This window comes from Cygnus atratus, chromosome 2, assembly GCF_013377495.2.
Source record: "Cygnus atratus isolate AKBS03 ecotype Queensland, Australia chromosome 2, CAtr_DNAZoo_HiC_assembly, whole genome shotgun sequence".
NCBI classification, from domain to species: domain Eukaryota; kingdom Metazoa; phylum Chordata; class Aves; order Anseriformes; family Anatidae; genus Cygnus; species Cygnus atratus.
Genome location: NC_066363.1, coordinates 112733763 through 112749035, shown reverse-complemented (window position 1 = coordinate 112749035; position 15273 = coordinate 112733763). Strand labels below are relative to the sequence as shown.

The 15273-nt window shown below is 41.7% G+C and overlaps 1 protein-coding gene across 2 annotated transcripts; it reads left to right on the top strand.

The window, feature by feature from the left end:
* Nucleotides 1-266: 266 nt before the first annotated feature.
* AQP4 (aquaporin 4) lies at nucleotides 267-8371 on the top strand. Of its 2 annotated transcripts, XM_035564014.1 has the most exons (5): nucleotides 267-298; nucleotides 4022-4436; nucleotides 5352-5516; nucleotides 5890-5970; nucleotides 8093-8371. In XM_035564014.1, exons 1-5 carry the CDS (start codon nucleotides 267-269, stop codon nucleotides 8369-8371), a joined length of 972 nt encoding a protein of 323 aa, XP_035419907.1. The 2 variants fall into 2 exon arrangements, with proteins under 2 accessions (XP_035419907.1, XP_035419908.1); XM_035564015.1 differs by lacking the exons at nucleotides 267-298; nucleotides 5890-5970 and having other exon boundaries at nucleotides 4029-4436.
* The last annotated feature ends 6902 nt before the right edge of the window (nucleotides 8372-15273 follow it).

The window sequence follows — 15273 nt, the reverse complement described above, 5'->3', positions numbered from 1 at the left end:
ATCATCCCCAAACCGCGCAGCCCCCCCCCGCGCTAATTAATTAATCCTATTCCCACGACCGCAAGCGCCCCCTCTCCGCCTCGAGCCCCCTCCCGGCCGTCGGGGAGCAGCAGCAGGTAGGGAGGGGAGCGATTGGGAGCCGCGCCCCCCCCGGTCCCCGCCGGTCCCCCCCCCCCACCGGTCCTCCCCCGGGCCCGGGCCCGGCCCCGGCCCCCGCCCCGAGCCCCGCGCCCCCCCCGGCCGGCGCCGCAGCTCCGCGCGGAGGCATGAGCGACCGGGCGGCCGCTGCGCGCCGCGGGTGAGTGCGCGGCCCTCCGCGGGGCGCGGAGGGGGAAAAATACAGGAGGGGTAGGGTTGGAGGGAGGGGGGGAGGAGATAAAGCTCGAGAGGGGGCTTGGGGAAAGTTTCGAGGGGGAAAAGAGGGAAAAGGGTTTGAGGCTGGAGGTGCCGGAGGGCTGCAAGCCGGCGCTGTTCCGCGACCTACAACTTTTATTCGCCGCGATCGTGCGCTTGCCCCCCTCCCCTGCCGCCCCCCTCCCCACAAGCGGGTGCCCGGTGTCCCGGCGGGACACGGCCGGCACAGGTCGGGGGGGCCCGCGGATGCCCCCCAAAGAGCCGCGGATGCCCCCCAAAGAGCTGCCGCTCACACAGAGCTTGCACTCCAGGCAGGGTCGCTGCAAGCCCCCCCAGCTGCTGGCCCTGCTCCCCGCAACCATAGCAGTGAGGGGAGGAAGAATTTGGTAAATGCCGTTTGACATTTATATGGATGACAGCGTTACTGCTTACACTGCTAAGGCTTCAGAGCTGTAGTCACACCGGCGATGACCTGGACACCAGTGAGTCCTGTCCGTACCCCAGGCTCCTTTGGCCCTGATGGCAACGTGAGCTGTGAAACCCACCCTGCACCCTATCAGTCTCCTGTGTGGTCTAAACCAGAGGATTTCAAGTGAATCCATACGAATTTAATGTGTGACCGGAACACAAAAGCATCGTTCTGCTTTTCTATTTTGTATTTGTGTAAGGCAACCATGAACAGCAACTACTCCAAAAATTGTTTTGCAACTTCGATGGCAAATCTTAGTGGCTGGAAAGTCACATTTCAGTTTTAGAGCTGGCAGCCATCACCATCTCATCTCAAGGCTTTAAATTAACTGCACGCAGAAAGAATAGTGGACGTTGGAGGCGGTGTTGATTTCCAAGTTGCTTTGGGATTTAAGTGAAAACCTGGGCTCAGGGCTAAAACACAGTATTAAGCTTTTATTAGCAGGTGTGCAGCTTGAAAGAAAAAAATTTGCTGTGACAGCTGGGTGTTTTGCTGGGTGTTGAAATCATAGAAAAACAGACTGCTTCAGAAAAACATCTCTGCATTGAAAACAGGTGTTTAGATCATTAACTATCAAAGTATGGCTGGCAGTATAGTTCTACCATTTTCATAGTTTCCATGCAGTGTGCTATTTCAGAAAAATAGAAACTTTCTTTATTTTGATGAACAAGTTTTTGTGCTTTTGGACTTGATGATCCTTATGGGTGCCTTCCAACTCAGGATAAGATTCTATGATTCTTTGATTCTATGATTCTATTGAGTTATGCTTTTGACTTATATCCAATGTTTCTGCATTTTCAGGGCTGTAAATAATATTGACTGAATTGATTGTACATGTTCTCATAGGGTCTAGCAGTATGACATGGGCCCTCCTTAAGTGGTAGCCTGGACAGGCCTGTCAGCAGGTCAGCAGAAGTTATCTACCGGATCCTCCCTCTGTCACACATGTGCATGCACCACTCATTCACTCTTGCTGTGTTCTGGGACTTTCCCCAACTGGATGGAAGCTAACTACACAGTTTTAATACCCAATACAATCACTTTTTTCTTTCCACTCCTACACGATGAAGGGATGTAGCTAATTTGCACATCTCGCTATTCTCTGCATACAGAAGGAGATGGGTTGGGCACTCTTGGACAACGAAGCCAGGAGTCACCATACCCCTGTCTCATATTCTCCAAAAACCTACGGTCCCCTCACTCTCTTCAGTGGTAGGAAATTTTACAAAAGTCTGGAATATAACACCAGGGCTCGAGTTTTGCTTAGAAAAAGCAGGTACAACCTAAAGCCCAGGGAAACTCAGGTGCATCTCAACTGAGATGGGTGTGAGAGGGTACATGAGTGCCACTTTCCTTGCCTGTACATCCAGGTTTCTTTTCCATGGACACCAGGATATGCCTCATCCCTGTATGAAATGTTCATCCAGGACAAATCCTGTGACACTGACCTCTTCTCAGTGTAGATACAGTTCCTGTGTCCTCCTGAGGCCACTGAATTAAGTTGTTAGTAAGGGAGTAGCAAGGTTGTTGGAGGTAAGCTATAGACAGTCTTTAGGTTGCAGTGAGAATCTGGGCATAGTGTTCAAAGACAAGGATCCCCAAAAAGCTGTGTGCTTTAGCACTGGGGGAGGTGGTGAATTTGGAGCCATTTTGAACAAAAAAGCCTGATCTAGGTAGCTGGTCATTAACTGGCTGCTAATATGAGATCTTACAAGTCCCACTCAAACTTCAGAGTCTGTCAGATCACTTCACAAGCACTTTACAACAGCCGTTTGCAGGAAATAATGTAATTCTTGTTCTCTTCTGAGAGTCTAGAGAACTGAGATAGAGTACAAATGACCTACCCAAAATACACAGTAAATTAGCATAAGAAATGAGACAAGGAAACAAATTATTTGCTCCAGTCACAGGATTAAATTGCCTTTCCCTAACTCTCAGCAACTGTTAAGAAATTCATGGGCCATTCCTCTTGCAATAACTTGAAAAAGCTAGACATGCATTTTATGCTTCTTTCTGATGTAAGTGGTATTAAATATGCATTGTAGCTCAGTTACCTTAGATAACTGAGCATAAATTCATCCATCTTCCACTTGAAATTTTGTTCCCAAATGTAACAGCTGAATATTCTTTCTTTTGTTTTCTGGGTTTTTGTTTTTTTGTTTTTTTGGAGGGGTTGGGTTTTTTGCTTTTGTTTTTAAAAGAAGACTCTTGTTAGCATTCCTTAGAAACTCATTAAAATGCTTCCCTTTTGGCTTATTCTCCTAATTTATTAATACCACAAATAACTTTTCTTTGGTGACCCACTTTCATAGGTATCTGAGCATCTAGCAAAACTGTAACTCATCAGGAAGGCTGCACAGACTAACAAATAGCATTTCCAGGAAGGGGAAAATCAAGACATTCCTTTCTTTACCACATGCAGTTGCACACACCAAATGTACAGAAAACATGTTTCTATTCCACTACTTAACTCTGCACCCTTAGCCCCTAAAAAGGACTTAATTGACTGCATGATTGATTTAAAAGTCAGAATTTAGGATTGCATCTATTCTCCTGGCTGGATTCAAATTTTACTCTATGTCCACAGAGAAGAAACAGATTTTTGCATAAATATAAATTGAAGTATTGGTTTGTGTGAGTGTTCAAACAAATAGACTTTCTCTTATAATTCCCAGAGCAACCTCCTAACATTACCCTGTTGTAAAAAATATTTGGTTTTGACTAAGATACTGCTTTTTACTGAAATATTGTACCTGCATTGTGAAAAGTACAGATTTTCTTAGAAAAAGAGAATACCCACTAATTTAATGAGCATGATGCTTAACAGGCCACTGGAAGTGGTAGGGCTTTGCAGACTCTTAGGCAGAAGTCAGCTAGTGTAGAAGATTACACTTATTTTCATTCTCATTTATTTCAAAAAATATAGGGGGGTTCTTTGCATAAACCAAAACTATAGGGACAGTTTTATCACAGAGTATGACTAATTACTCTGTGTATCACACCTGCAGATACTCAAACACTGGCAGTATTTTAAGGGCAGTCTGCTTTGACAGTGCACACATCCATGGTTGTCCCAGTCCAAGGATACTCAGCCTTGAAGCCTTCCCTCCAAAGTCTGCCAGATAGCAACCTTCTAACAGGAGAACATAGGAGAACATTATTGCTTGACTTCTGATGAAGACTTGTTTTCCTTTTCAGTAAGTGTGGACGTCTGTGCAAGTGTGAGAGCATCATGGTAGCGTTTAAAGGCGTCTGGACTCAGCCCTTCTGGAAGGCTGTTTCAGCAGAATTTTTGGCCATGTTAATTTTCGTCCTTCTCAGCCTCGGTTCCACAATCAACTGGGGTGGAGCAGAGAAGCCCCTGCCTGTAGACATGGTCCTTATCTCTCTCTGCTTTGGACTCAGCATTGCAACCATGGTGCAGTGCTTCGGGCACATCAGCGGTGGCCACATTAACCCTGCTGTGACTGTGGCAATGGTCTGCACGAGGAAGATCAGCCTCGCCAAGTCGGTCTTCTACATTCTCGCCCAGTGCCTGGGAGCCATCGTGGGGGCAGGCATCCTTTACCTCATCACACCACCAAGTGTGGTGGGAGGCCTGGGAGTCACTATGGTAATCACTTCTGCTCCAGCTCCTGGAGTAGACTAACTTAGAGCCTAAGAAAATATAATCAGTGTCACACAGAATAAAAAGAGCTCAAGTAGAGATTTTAGGAGCTGGTTGGTTTATTTACAACATCCAGACAGGGTTTAAAGCTCTCCCTGGGATGGCTTTATGCAGCGCAATATCTATAGCTATTCTTTTTATAAAAGTTCTCTTTTCTAGAACTTCCCCAAATCTGATGACAGCAGGTAATGTTAATTTACATACAAAATTTAAATAATATATGCATGAAATGCCATTTTCATATGGACTGGGGAGGGGAAATTAATTCTATGCCATTATGATGGGGATTGAAAAAACATCAATTTAAAATGACATACTTTTGAAATAGATTGTGGCTTAGATTTCAGCTTTGTTCTAAACTAATAAGAAATGCCATCAGTTAGCCCTGTTGCAGGACTTATTAAAAATGCACTTGAGCCACACACTGCTTAATTTTTAATTGAAATTTAAATTAATTAAGTCAGGGCTAATTAATGAATTTATAATTGAATAGTAAATTACAGCGCTCCCAAGAAAAAAAATGGTGAAGGGGAAGTGCAGCATTTGCAAATCCCTGTGTAAAAATAAACTACACTTCTGCAGTCTAACTTTGAAGTTCTTGTTGGATGTTACTGGCAAGCTGTCTGTTGTCAGTCCAGCTCTAATTTTCCATGGATCTCAAATTAAAAAAAATAAATAAATATATGGGAGAAGAAGGGTGGGAATCTGCACCTCCAAAAGTTCATTGTTGTCTTTCACTGTGTACTATTCAGGAAGTCACCAAAAATATAATTCATTGAAATATAGTCAATGCATATTGTTGCTTTCTGATCTACAAAATCGCTTTTGCTTCATCTCTGGTGTTTCTTTCTCTTCTTCCAGGTACATGGAGATCTTTCCGCTGGCCATGGACTCCTGGTGGAGTTGATAATTACATTCCAGCTGGTTTTTACTATTTTTGCCAGCTGTGATTCAAAACGAAACGATGTCACTGGTTCAGTAGCTTTAGCAATTGGATTTTCTGTTGCAATTGGACATTTATTTGCTGTAAGTTAATGGCTTCTCTTTAAAAAAAAAAAATAGAGCCTTTGTCCCGTTATGTCTACTTCAGACATAAATGGAAACTTCTGTAGACTTTATAGCTCCTATAGCTGTATAGCTGTTGTAGTCTTTATAGGTCCATGCCAAAAAAACATTGGAAGTAGCAGGAGAGTCCTCTTGGGCTGCTGCATCAGAGATTTCCTGCCTGTTCGTATGATGGCTTTGTTAATTTTGTGATAAGACTCTGGAGAGTGACAATACCTACTGTCAGGATTAGATGTTTTACAAAACCAGGGTGTCCCATAGTGCAAGGACTAAAAGAAATTGAATAACTACCTTTGAGACTCTAATAACAGGTAACATTTTGTCTTTACTTTAGATCAATTACACCGGTGCCAGTATGAACCCTGCTCGATCATTTGGACCTGCTGTCATCATGGGGAAATGGGAAAACCAATGGGTAACTCTGCTTTCATGCTTCCTTCACCTTAGCAACAAACAGCTATCAGGATTTTTCATACATCATCTGCCTTTAGTTGTCTATCCTCGCACACCCCATAGAGGCCATCACTGAAGAAGACAGGTGCTGACCTGCCACATGCTTTAGAGTAATCTTGCTGCTCCCCTGGGGCTGTAGTATGGTACACAGCACACTAGAATAGCATCTTACTATTCAGGGGTCATTTTGTGGAGGTAGTAGCTGTGGTAGAAAGGAAATCATACAAAAACTTCAAAACAAAAAAAGCAATCCAGCGAGATGGAAAGAATTGAACTGCTAGAAATAAAAAAATCCTCCGAGGCAGATTGCAACCCCCCCAGTCATGCTGATGAGAAGTTATGGAAGTAATTCTGTTGGCTTCACGTCTCACCTGGTTCCATGGCAAATTGGGGCAGACATATACAACGAGAGCAGGGACCCTCTGCAATCTCTTTCCAGGGAGAGAACCTGCCTCAGCAAATGCCCACACTGAGAGACGAAGGGGTTGCAACCTGGTCTTTACATAAACCATCCCCTTAACTACATACATACATAAAGCATCCCCTTAACTACAGGTATTTGTGCAGGAAACAACTTGATAAACAGATTGTGAGTGATACAGTCATTTTTTATAGCATCCCACTACTAAACTTATCAAAAAACAATTAATGTTTTATAGGGAGAGATGGATTGCAGCTCAGCCTCCCCTAATTAAAGATAGGGAAAGCACTTCCAGGGACACTTTCAGTACTAACTATAGGATCTGCATATTACAGTGCATATAAGGATTTTCTTGATTTTTAAAGTATGGAGCCCACGTTGCTCCCACTGCAGCTAACAACAGAGATAGCATTGTCTTCAGGCCCTGAGGCTCCAGTTCTGCAAACACGATACCATGTGTAACTTTGCTCCCAAGAGTTATCCTATTGAGGCAGATCTACCCAGTTATCAGTGAATGGCTTGTTCATACAAAAAACTGCAATAGTTTTTCACAAGATTAATTATCCATACTCTGAGGGAGCCTGTAATTTACGACTAAAGCTGTAAACGATAAGCAAATGTACTATGTAGAAAGTTGTAGGAGAAGCTTAGCTGCTGTCCTGGTCATTTGGAAAGATGGCCTTTCTCTCCTCCTTCAGAGTGGTGACATTAGCATGTCATTAAGAGAAGTCAGTGGGCCTCTTCACCTACTAGTGTTACAGAATTGCTGCATGTTGTACTGAAATAGTTACCCTACAAAATTGTTTGTGTCATTTACATTTGGTTATACAAATTAGATAATCAGATTGATGGCTGCCTGTTGGGTTCTGCAGGATCAGAAGTCAAATTTGGACTCTTGGAAATGTGAGTCTGAAATATTGAAACAGAACTGCTTGTATATATGCATTAGGATAGGTTTTGTTTCCTTACAAGTTGATCATCATCTTGGGTGAAAATGCAGAAAGAAGATGTTTTTTACATTGGTATTTATTTGGTGTGTCATCTGGCAAACAACACAAATACATTATCTACAGGTGGAAAATAAACAATGAAAATTTAGAGAAAGCTTCTTGGAAAGAGGTGGATCAATAAAAGTTGACAAAACCATTTCTCTCTGAGGCTATGGGCTTGGTTCTCAATCACCTTACTCTTGCTAGTTTAAAAGAAAGCAGAAATACTAGGGAGTATTGCTGAAGTGGACAAAATACCTGTGAGAGAAGAGAGACTGGGAGGAGGCAGAGAGGGAACTAATGCTACATGGAACTAATGCTGTTAACTGCCTAAGAGACTGCCTTTTGACATACTTCATACATCACTTCAGAGAATTCACTTCACTGTTGAGCTCCAGGTCACCATCTGTGAAACTTAGCGCTCCTAACTAGAACTTAACACTTCTCTGCCTCATAATCTGGTATGTGGGCAGATTTCATCCCAGGCCATGCAATCCAGTGAACTATATGGCCATACATTTCTGGAAAGCAGAGTTGTTTTAAATGATTGGGCTAGAGCACTTCATATAAAGTTTTCTGAGTGAAGTCTGTAGTGACGTGATTTCCTCTGAGATCCTGGCTTCTTTCTTTGCTGTAGAGCTTAATGCCTATGTTTTTCCCACCTCTCTTTGTAGGTTTACTGGGTGGGACCAATAATAGGAGCAGTCCTTGCTGGTGCTCTTTATGAGTATGTCTATTGCCCAGATGTTGAACTCAAGCGCCGTTTTAAAGATGTCTTCAGTAAGGCTACCCAGCCATCCAAAGGGAAATACACAGAGGTGGATGATAGCAGGAGCCATGTGGAGACTGATGACCTGATTCTGAAGCCTGGCATAGTTCACGTGATTGATATTGACCGGGGTGAGGACAAGAAGGGAAGAGATCCGTCGAGCGAGGTGCTGTCTTCTGTATGACTAGCAAGGAGCACTGAAAGCAGAGAGCAGCCTGCTAGCATGTCCACAGATATCCTTCCACCTGTTAAAGAAACAGATCTCCTCTAAACTGAGCATCTACCATTTCTTAAAAGGTATGGTGTGGGCAGCTGCATGGTAGTGACATCATCAAACCATACATCTGCTCAGTTGGAATATTAAGCCTTCACTATAATTCTGATTCCCCATGAATTATTCCAAATTAAGAGTTGTTTCTACTACTTTCATTCCCTTCTTTCTGGAACAACCCCAAAGTAAAAAAAAAAAAATGGAGTTGAAAGCATTCTCCTCTAATAAATCAGTCAATAATGAGATGAAGATAGAGATGTTTAACATTCAGATTGACAGTTAAGACATGTCAGGAAATGCCTATAGACATGAAGACCTACTTATCAGATTGTTCTTCTGACACTTAATTGGCTGTTGTCAGTTCTCATTAGAACATCTTATCCATTAAGCTTTCTCTGCAAGGTTCAGGGAGAGCATCAACAGTATTTAAGAGTTCTATCCAAAGTCAAGCAAAGGAGTATTGTTTCCACTTACATACATCACTATTGCCTTGCAAACTACCTCTGGAAAAAAAAATGGTATTTTAATAGGTTTTGAAAAAAATTCTATCAACCCATCAAATTTCACTCATATGATTTCCTGTATAAATATATTACCTTCATCTCTTCCCAGGAGTAAAAGTGCTGAAATTGAATGTTGAAGTCTACTGTAATAAGGCTGCAAAGCATTTGACTGTACTTCATGCTCGCCCATGTCATTGTCTGTCTGGTGAAACATTCTCCTGGGGTTTGACTATTGACCATTTAGTGGTAGCAGACTCTCAAGGTCATGCAAAGAATATAAAGGCTTTCCTGTTACTTAATAACTCAAATAAGAGATATCAGAAGAAAAGAAGGCATATCTGTTTTCAGTGCACTTGTTCAAATACAGATTTCTGTGCTAATTTATGTAAACTAAAGGTTTAAATTACTTACCTACTTTCTTACAAGATGGTTGGAGATCTGGGTTTTTTAATTTATTAGTAATGTAGAGGGTTTTTAACTTTTAACTGTATTGAAACACTGATTGGGAAATATTTTTTTATAACAGATGATAAAAATATGACTGCTTTTGTTTTTCTGTTTTAGCTGATGCCTAACTAGTTGAACAAGATCTTTGCTTGTTCCACTGCTCATACAGTCTTAATTAAACCTCCAGCACCTTCACCAGCTTCTTTATTTGTTGTTAGAAAAACATGCAAGCACTTGCAGGTTTTTTTTAGGGGGAAAGGGTAATGAAATATTTTCAGTAATCAATCTTTCCCTCATAGAAGTATTTTGATAGACATAATCACCCCAACAGGACATTTTATAAAGATTGTACTGACTTACTGCTTTTGCTACTGATCAGTGGTTTTGAGTTTTACAATATGCAGCTGCCAAGCAATCAGGAGCATTACATTATTACTGTAATTGTATAGTTTTATTTTGAAATTGAAAAGCTACTCCTGCCTACTTAGCAATAAGAGGGAAAAAAAAAGCATTAGTCCTGACAATAGGCTGTAATAGACTCTTTGGCTCTTTGACATACTCTACATGCAATTTTTATTACAGGGAATGAGACGATCCTAGTGAGATAATAAACCACTGCTAAACTCAAGTCTGTGCACTTTGATCCTAGGGCAATTCTACTATCCCAGCTCACCAGCACTGTGTAGCCCCAGCAATACCTGCAGTACTGTTCACCTAGTTTCACACTTTTCTTGCCTTAAAAAACATGTTAGAGAGTGGCACAGGCTCCCTGCATTGAGCATGAGATTTGTGACTCCTCCATGCGTTGCAGTTGGGCCACAGATCTTCCTCTGCTTCCCCTGGACACAGCACGTGGCACACGTGCGCAGGTCAGGGCTTCCTTGGGTGACCCTGGAACAGCCCTGCTCTGTGCTCATGAGTCCTCCCGCTCTCTACCATGTACCTGTGTGGAGTCTGGTAAAACAGCTGATATTTAGCTGTGCCTCTGACACAGCAACAGCATCACGCTTTAAGGGCTTGAGTACAGTTAGGGAATTGCTTGGAAGAGACAATGTCAGATCACAGATAAGAGCCAAGCAGGAGCTGAGTAGCACTGGTAAGGAGCTAAGCCACAGCAAGGACTGAGTCTCCTGGGGAAAGGCACAGGTGTTTAGACTCCTATATGCCTCTCCTCAGATAGGTAAACATCATGCTAAATAGATTCAATCAGAAAGATTAAAACTTGTGCGCTTTTTTTTGTGTGTGTAGGCATTTGTTCTGACTTCCTTGTTTTGTCTTGTCTTGTTTTGTTTTCCTTTGTTTCATTTTGTTTTGTTTTGTTTTGTTCAAATGCTGTGTTTGTTAAAGGGACACTTTGATTAAACCTTTTGCATGGCTTAAGCAGATAAAGTGAAGAGAGTAATACTCATAGCACTGGTGGATTGTTAAGAAATTTTTTGCATTTTCATATTTAAAGACACTCCTTAGAAGCTCATAATAAGTGAATTTTGCATGGTACTGTATTATTTAAATAAGAAGCTGTGATTTCTTTTATGCTTGAGGGTCCTTTACACAAATGGCATAATACTTTTCTCCACCCAGCCTGATTCTACTGCTGAGGTGAGCATAACAAGAGCGTGGCACTAGCCAACTCAATTAGGAGGATTTTTTTTCCCTGGAACACACTTTATTAACTGGCTACCACTCAGAACCAGTCCTGGGAGAGCACCTCGCTCAGCAGGAGTATTGGAGATAAGATGCCGAGACTCCTGAAAAGATCAAGGGAAAAAAGGGAAGCTGAAGTAGAGAGACCATTAGACCATAAAGGATGTTGCCATGCATTGGACACCGGTAGGAAAGCGAGATATGGTAGGCCTGCTCCTGCTCCCATGGAATGAGACTCATGGATAGGTTAAGTACAATGGAAATGATCCTGAGCTATTTAGGGGTCTGATGGCTTCTGTCATGCACTTCGCTGTAGTTTTTCCAAAATAAGAGCTTTTAAGCAAGATAGTCACTTCTGGAAAGAGATGCATTTGACTTGAGGTTTATGACCCACCCAAAAGTAAACTCTTAGGTGTAGCTGCCACCAAAGCTGGTTCTACCCCACAACAAGAGATCACCATTTATGTAAGGGAACCTCCATAAGGGATGGGTCCTTCAGCATCCATTAGGACTTAGCTTTAACCTGCAGGGATATGTGCTTTTCTAAGTTGTTTCACAGTGGTATCATCATCATAAAATAGTAAAATTTTGTTAAATAATAGACTAGCATGATCTTTTCATGGATTGGAAATAAAGTATTTATTGGTTTATGTTGGTTGATAGATACCACAGTAAGTTTGATGGGCATTTCACCATTATTTTAGGGTCCTAAAAATATATGGATGAGTCTTACTCCTCCATGATGGCACAGTTGTTTAAATATTGTTATATATTCATAATATTTAATCACTGGACATCAGAAAAGAAAGGACGAAAGCTAAAGGTAGTTACACTGAGTCACACAAATACCTTTCAGGTTGCACCATTTCCAAGGAGTTTATCAGCCAAATTCGAAATATTCTCATGAAAGAATGAAAAAAATAAAAATTAAAAATTACAAAAAGATTCCTTCGTCATTTTGAGTTGTCATAAACTTTCTGTTCTTAAAGTATATGGAATTATTATTTTTTATGGTATTTTTTCATTCAGTGGAAGCAGGAGCAAGACACATCTTGTATGCAGTATTTAGGCTTGTCACATGTATTTACATATGAGTTTTTCAAAATGAGTTTTATGTCTGATTATTAATTAGCCATGGTACCTGCATAAAAAGCTAAATAGCCTTCAAATAGGATTTCCACCTTTCTAGTGCTTGGCAACAGAGCAGTTGCTGTTGGGCCCTGCAACATTTTATCTTCAGTCTGTGTAACACATGAAGGATATTATACACCATCCAGTATTTATAATCTAAATAAAATATGTGAGAATTTACATTGTGAACCTTTCTGTCTAAGGTGAGAGAACACCATACAAAATTTTCTTTGTCTCAAATCGACCTGTGTGTATCTGTGTTTCTCAAGGACTTAACAAACAGATGTGATGCAAATTCAGACTGAATTACTTATTACATGGTTACTTACATGATCTAAATCATACTGATGCAGTCTCTGTAATTTAGGACAAATGAGGCAGAGCAAACTATGCACAAGGATTTTTCCACAAGACTGCTTATTGTGGTAATGTTAGTCACCATGACATCAGAACTAATGTTATAGGACTTAAAATTTCCTTATGTTACATTTGGAATAATCTACTGAAAAATACACTGTGAAATAATATATGATTTTCTGGTTCCCACCTGTACTCTACTGTATCTCACACTACTGTTGCAAATAAATTATCTGTTAAAAAAAAAAAAAAAAGAAAAAAGATATCATTTGGTCACTGAAAACATTCAGCAGTCCTAAAGATCACAACCAAAACATGAGGGAAAAAAAAATCCAGAAAATAGAATATGCATAACAGGAGCCTGGAAGTGTGTGCAGCTGAGGATGAATGACTTACTGTAGAAAAAAAATCTGTCAGTAAAGAGATGTGATTGCAAAAGATATAATGTCTTTATGGAAATAAGATAAACCAACTAGAGCAAAAGTTATGCTGGTGTACATACACCACCAATTGTTCTACATGGGTTTAAAACTCCTGTGGAATAATGGAGAGCTAAGGCTTTATACAAGCGATAGCAATGACGCAGGCAATTATGAGCCCTTTTACTATTGCATGGGTTGTGAGACCAAGAATGAGGAACTGCAGCATCAACATCAGGTCCTGTAGTGACAATGTTTTTCATTGTCTGGGTCCTTACTTGGAATGCAAAGTTTAGCTCCTAAAACATGTATGACACTCATGCGGAGAGTTAGGATCCTTACAATGATTAATATGAAAACCCATCACCTGGGGGAACACCTAATCAGCAGGAAGAGCTGAGAGAAGACTCACACCTGACACTTACCACTTTCAGAGATTTGGCTCTTGCCTTCAGCTGCTTTAGAGGTAGCTTCAGGGATATCTCCCAAGGGGCTGAAGTGTGCATGTGGCTGTGTGTGTGGCATATATCTTACTGCACCTTACTGAAACGGGCTCCCAAGGGAATTTAGGCAGAACTAGTCGTTATTTTGGGGTCACAAACAGGCAGGAGCCACTTCGACATTTTGGGACTATCTCCAAAGAGGCGCCTAGGTGTCCAGAGAGTTAGACAGGCAGACAACTAACAATGTAGCTCCAAGGTTAAGACACAACAGGGTCCTGGGAGGGACAGGAGAACAGCAGTGCAGGCAAGGGAGAGCTTTGCAGTGTAGCTCTCACTAATGCTGTGGTGTCACAGGATAACCGTCCCTGTCATACGAGGACATGCACGTAGGCTTGTGGGATCACACTGGGGCCACTGAACAGGAGTAACTGCACCGTACCAGGTGAGTAATGTCCTCACTATGAGCTTCAGTGGGGACATAGGCTTCAGCAGAAAACTGCAGCTGTGGCCCAGTTGTCTTCTTAAAAAGAGAACTGAGAGCATAGATAGTCCCAATATCAGCTTCCTTTTGAACCTTCCTTTGGCTTTAGAGTCCCTTATCTGTTGCAGATTGTGGTGCATTGCAAATGTTATAAGCTGCTTAATTTATATCAGCCTGATAGCTTTTATCTTAGCTATTAATTTCTTTTGACCTCTCTTACCTCATTAGAAAAGCAATCCTTACAAGTACAAAGACTGTGGAATAATCTAGCAAAAAAAGCAGTCGCAAGGTTCTTTTGAAAGGCAAAAGGAACTTACATTATTTGTCTCTCACCTTGCAGTGTGAGACAGGCAGAGGCAGAGGCTTTCTCTAGGGCTTGACATTCAGGCCTGGCAAACAGAGGTCCCAGCCACTCTTCTCCACTCACCACAGCAAAGGCCTTCCTCTGATGTTTCATTTACACTTCTTTTTTGATATGAATCTTCATAAAATGCTCAGGAACTCACAATATGTATAAGAGTTTATATTAGTCTACTCTGTGTATGTGAGTGTGTATGTGAAAGTGAGCTGCACAAAAATGAGCAACTGGATTTACTCCTGGGAAAGGACAAGATCAGTGGGTAAAACTGTGGGAGGTTGGTTGCCATTTGAGATTGCTGCATGCTCCACTGGGATCCCAATGAGTCATTTGTTTCCAGTCATTTCTGAGACATATGGATTTCAGCCTGAAGAGGGGTTAGGGTTGTCTCCTACTGCCATGGACCGAATTGGGTTCTCCTGCTCTTCCTTCCAAGGATCAGCTGCCATGAGTTTTTGTTTCCACACATGAAACATTCAAAAACTGCTTGTCTTACACGTTTTGGAACCTTCTAGCATTAGAATTATTTTAACATTATCCTATTCTACTTCAGGGTTAGCCTCATTTCTTCTGTGGGGATTGTTGCTTTCCTTTGGACCAGCAGATCTCAGGGCATTGGAGATACATTCATTTTTCTCAGAAATTCCTTTGATAATTCCAGATATCTCCACTATTTTGTTCCATTCCTTAATTACTTCCATTTGCATTGTATCTCAGTGCCTAGCTGCCTAATGATCCCATCTTCAGATGAGAATGCGTGTTGGTTTGGTTTTATTCCCTGCCTTCCCAGCAAGATGAGCTCATCAGAGCTGGAGCTTATTCTTCAGAGCATCCTTCCCTGAGCCTCTTCAAGGGGCTGCTGCCTCTCCTTGGTCTTGTGGTCACTCTCTGCATGTGGCAGCAGAGAAGTCTCAAAGGGGTGCTTCTTATTTGCCTTGACTTGCCAGAGCCATACAGTACTCAGGGTAAATCTTGCTTTATCTTCACAGAAAAGACAAAGTCAGTTTGCACCAGCTGAACCCAGTCTTAGAG

What these genes read in the sequence shown, in the direction of transcription:
- AQP4 (XM_035564014.1), top strand. Translation starts at nt 267, where the DNA reads ATGAGCGACCGGGCGGCCGCTGCGCGCCGCGG. An exon ending in GCGGCCGCTGCGCGCCGCGG is followed by an intron (nt 299 to 4,021) that starts GTGAGTGCGCGG and finishes TTTCCTTTTCAG; the next exon opens with TAAGTGTGGACGTCTGTGCA. An exon ending in GAGGCCTGGGAGTCACTATG is followed by an intron (nt 4,437 to 5,351) that starts GTAATCACTTCT and finishes CTCTTCTTCCAG; the next exon opens with GTACATGGAGATCTTTCCGC.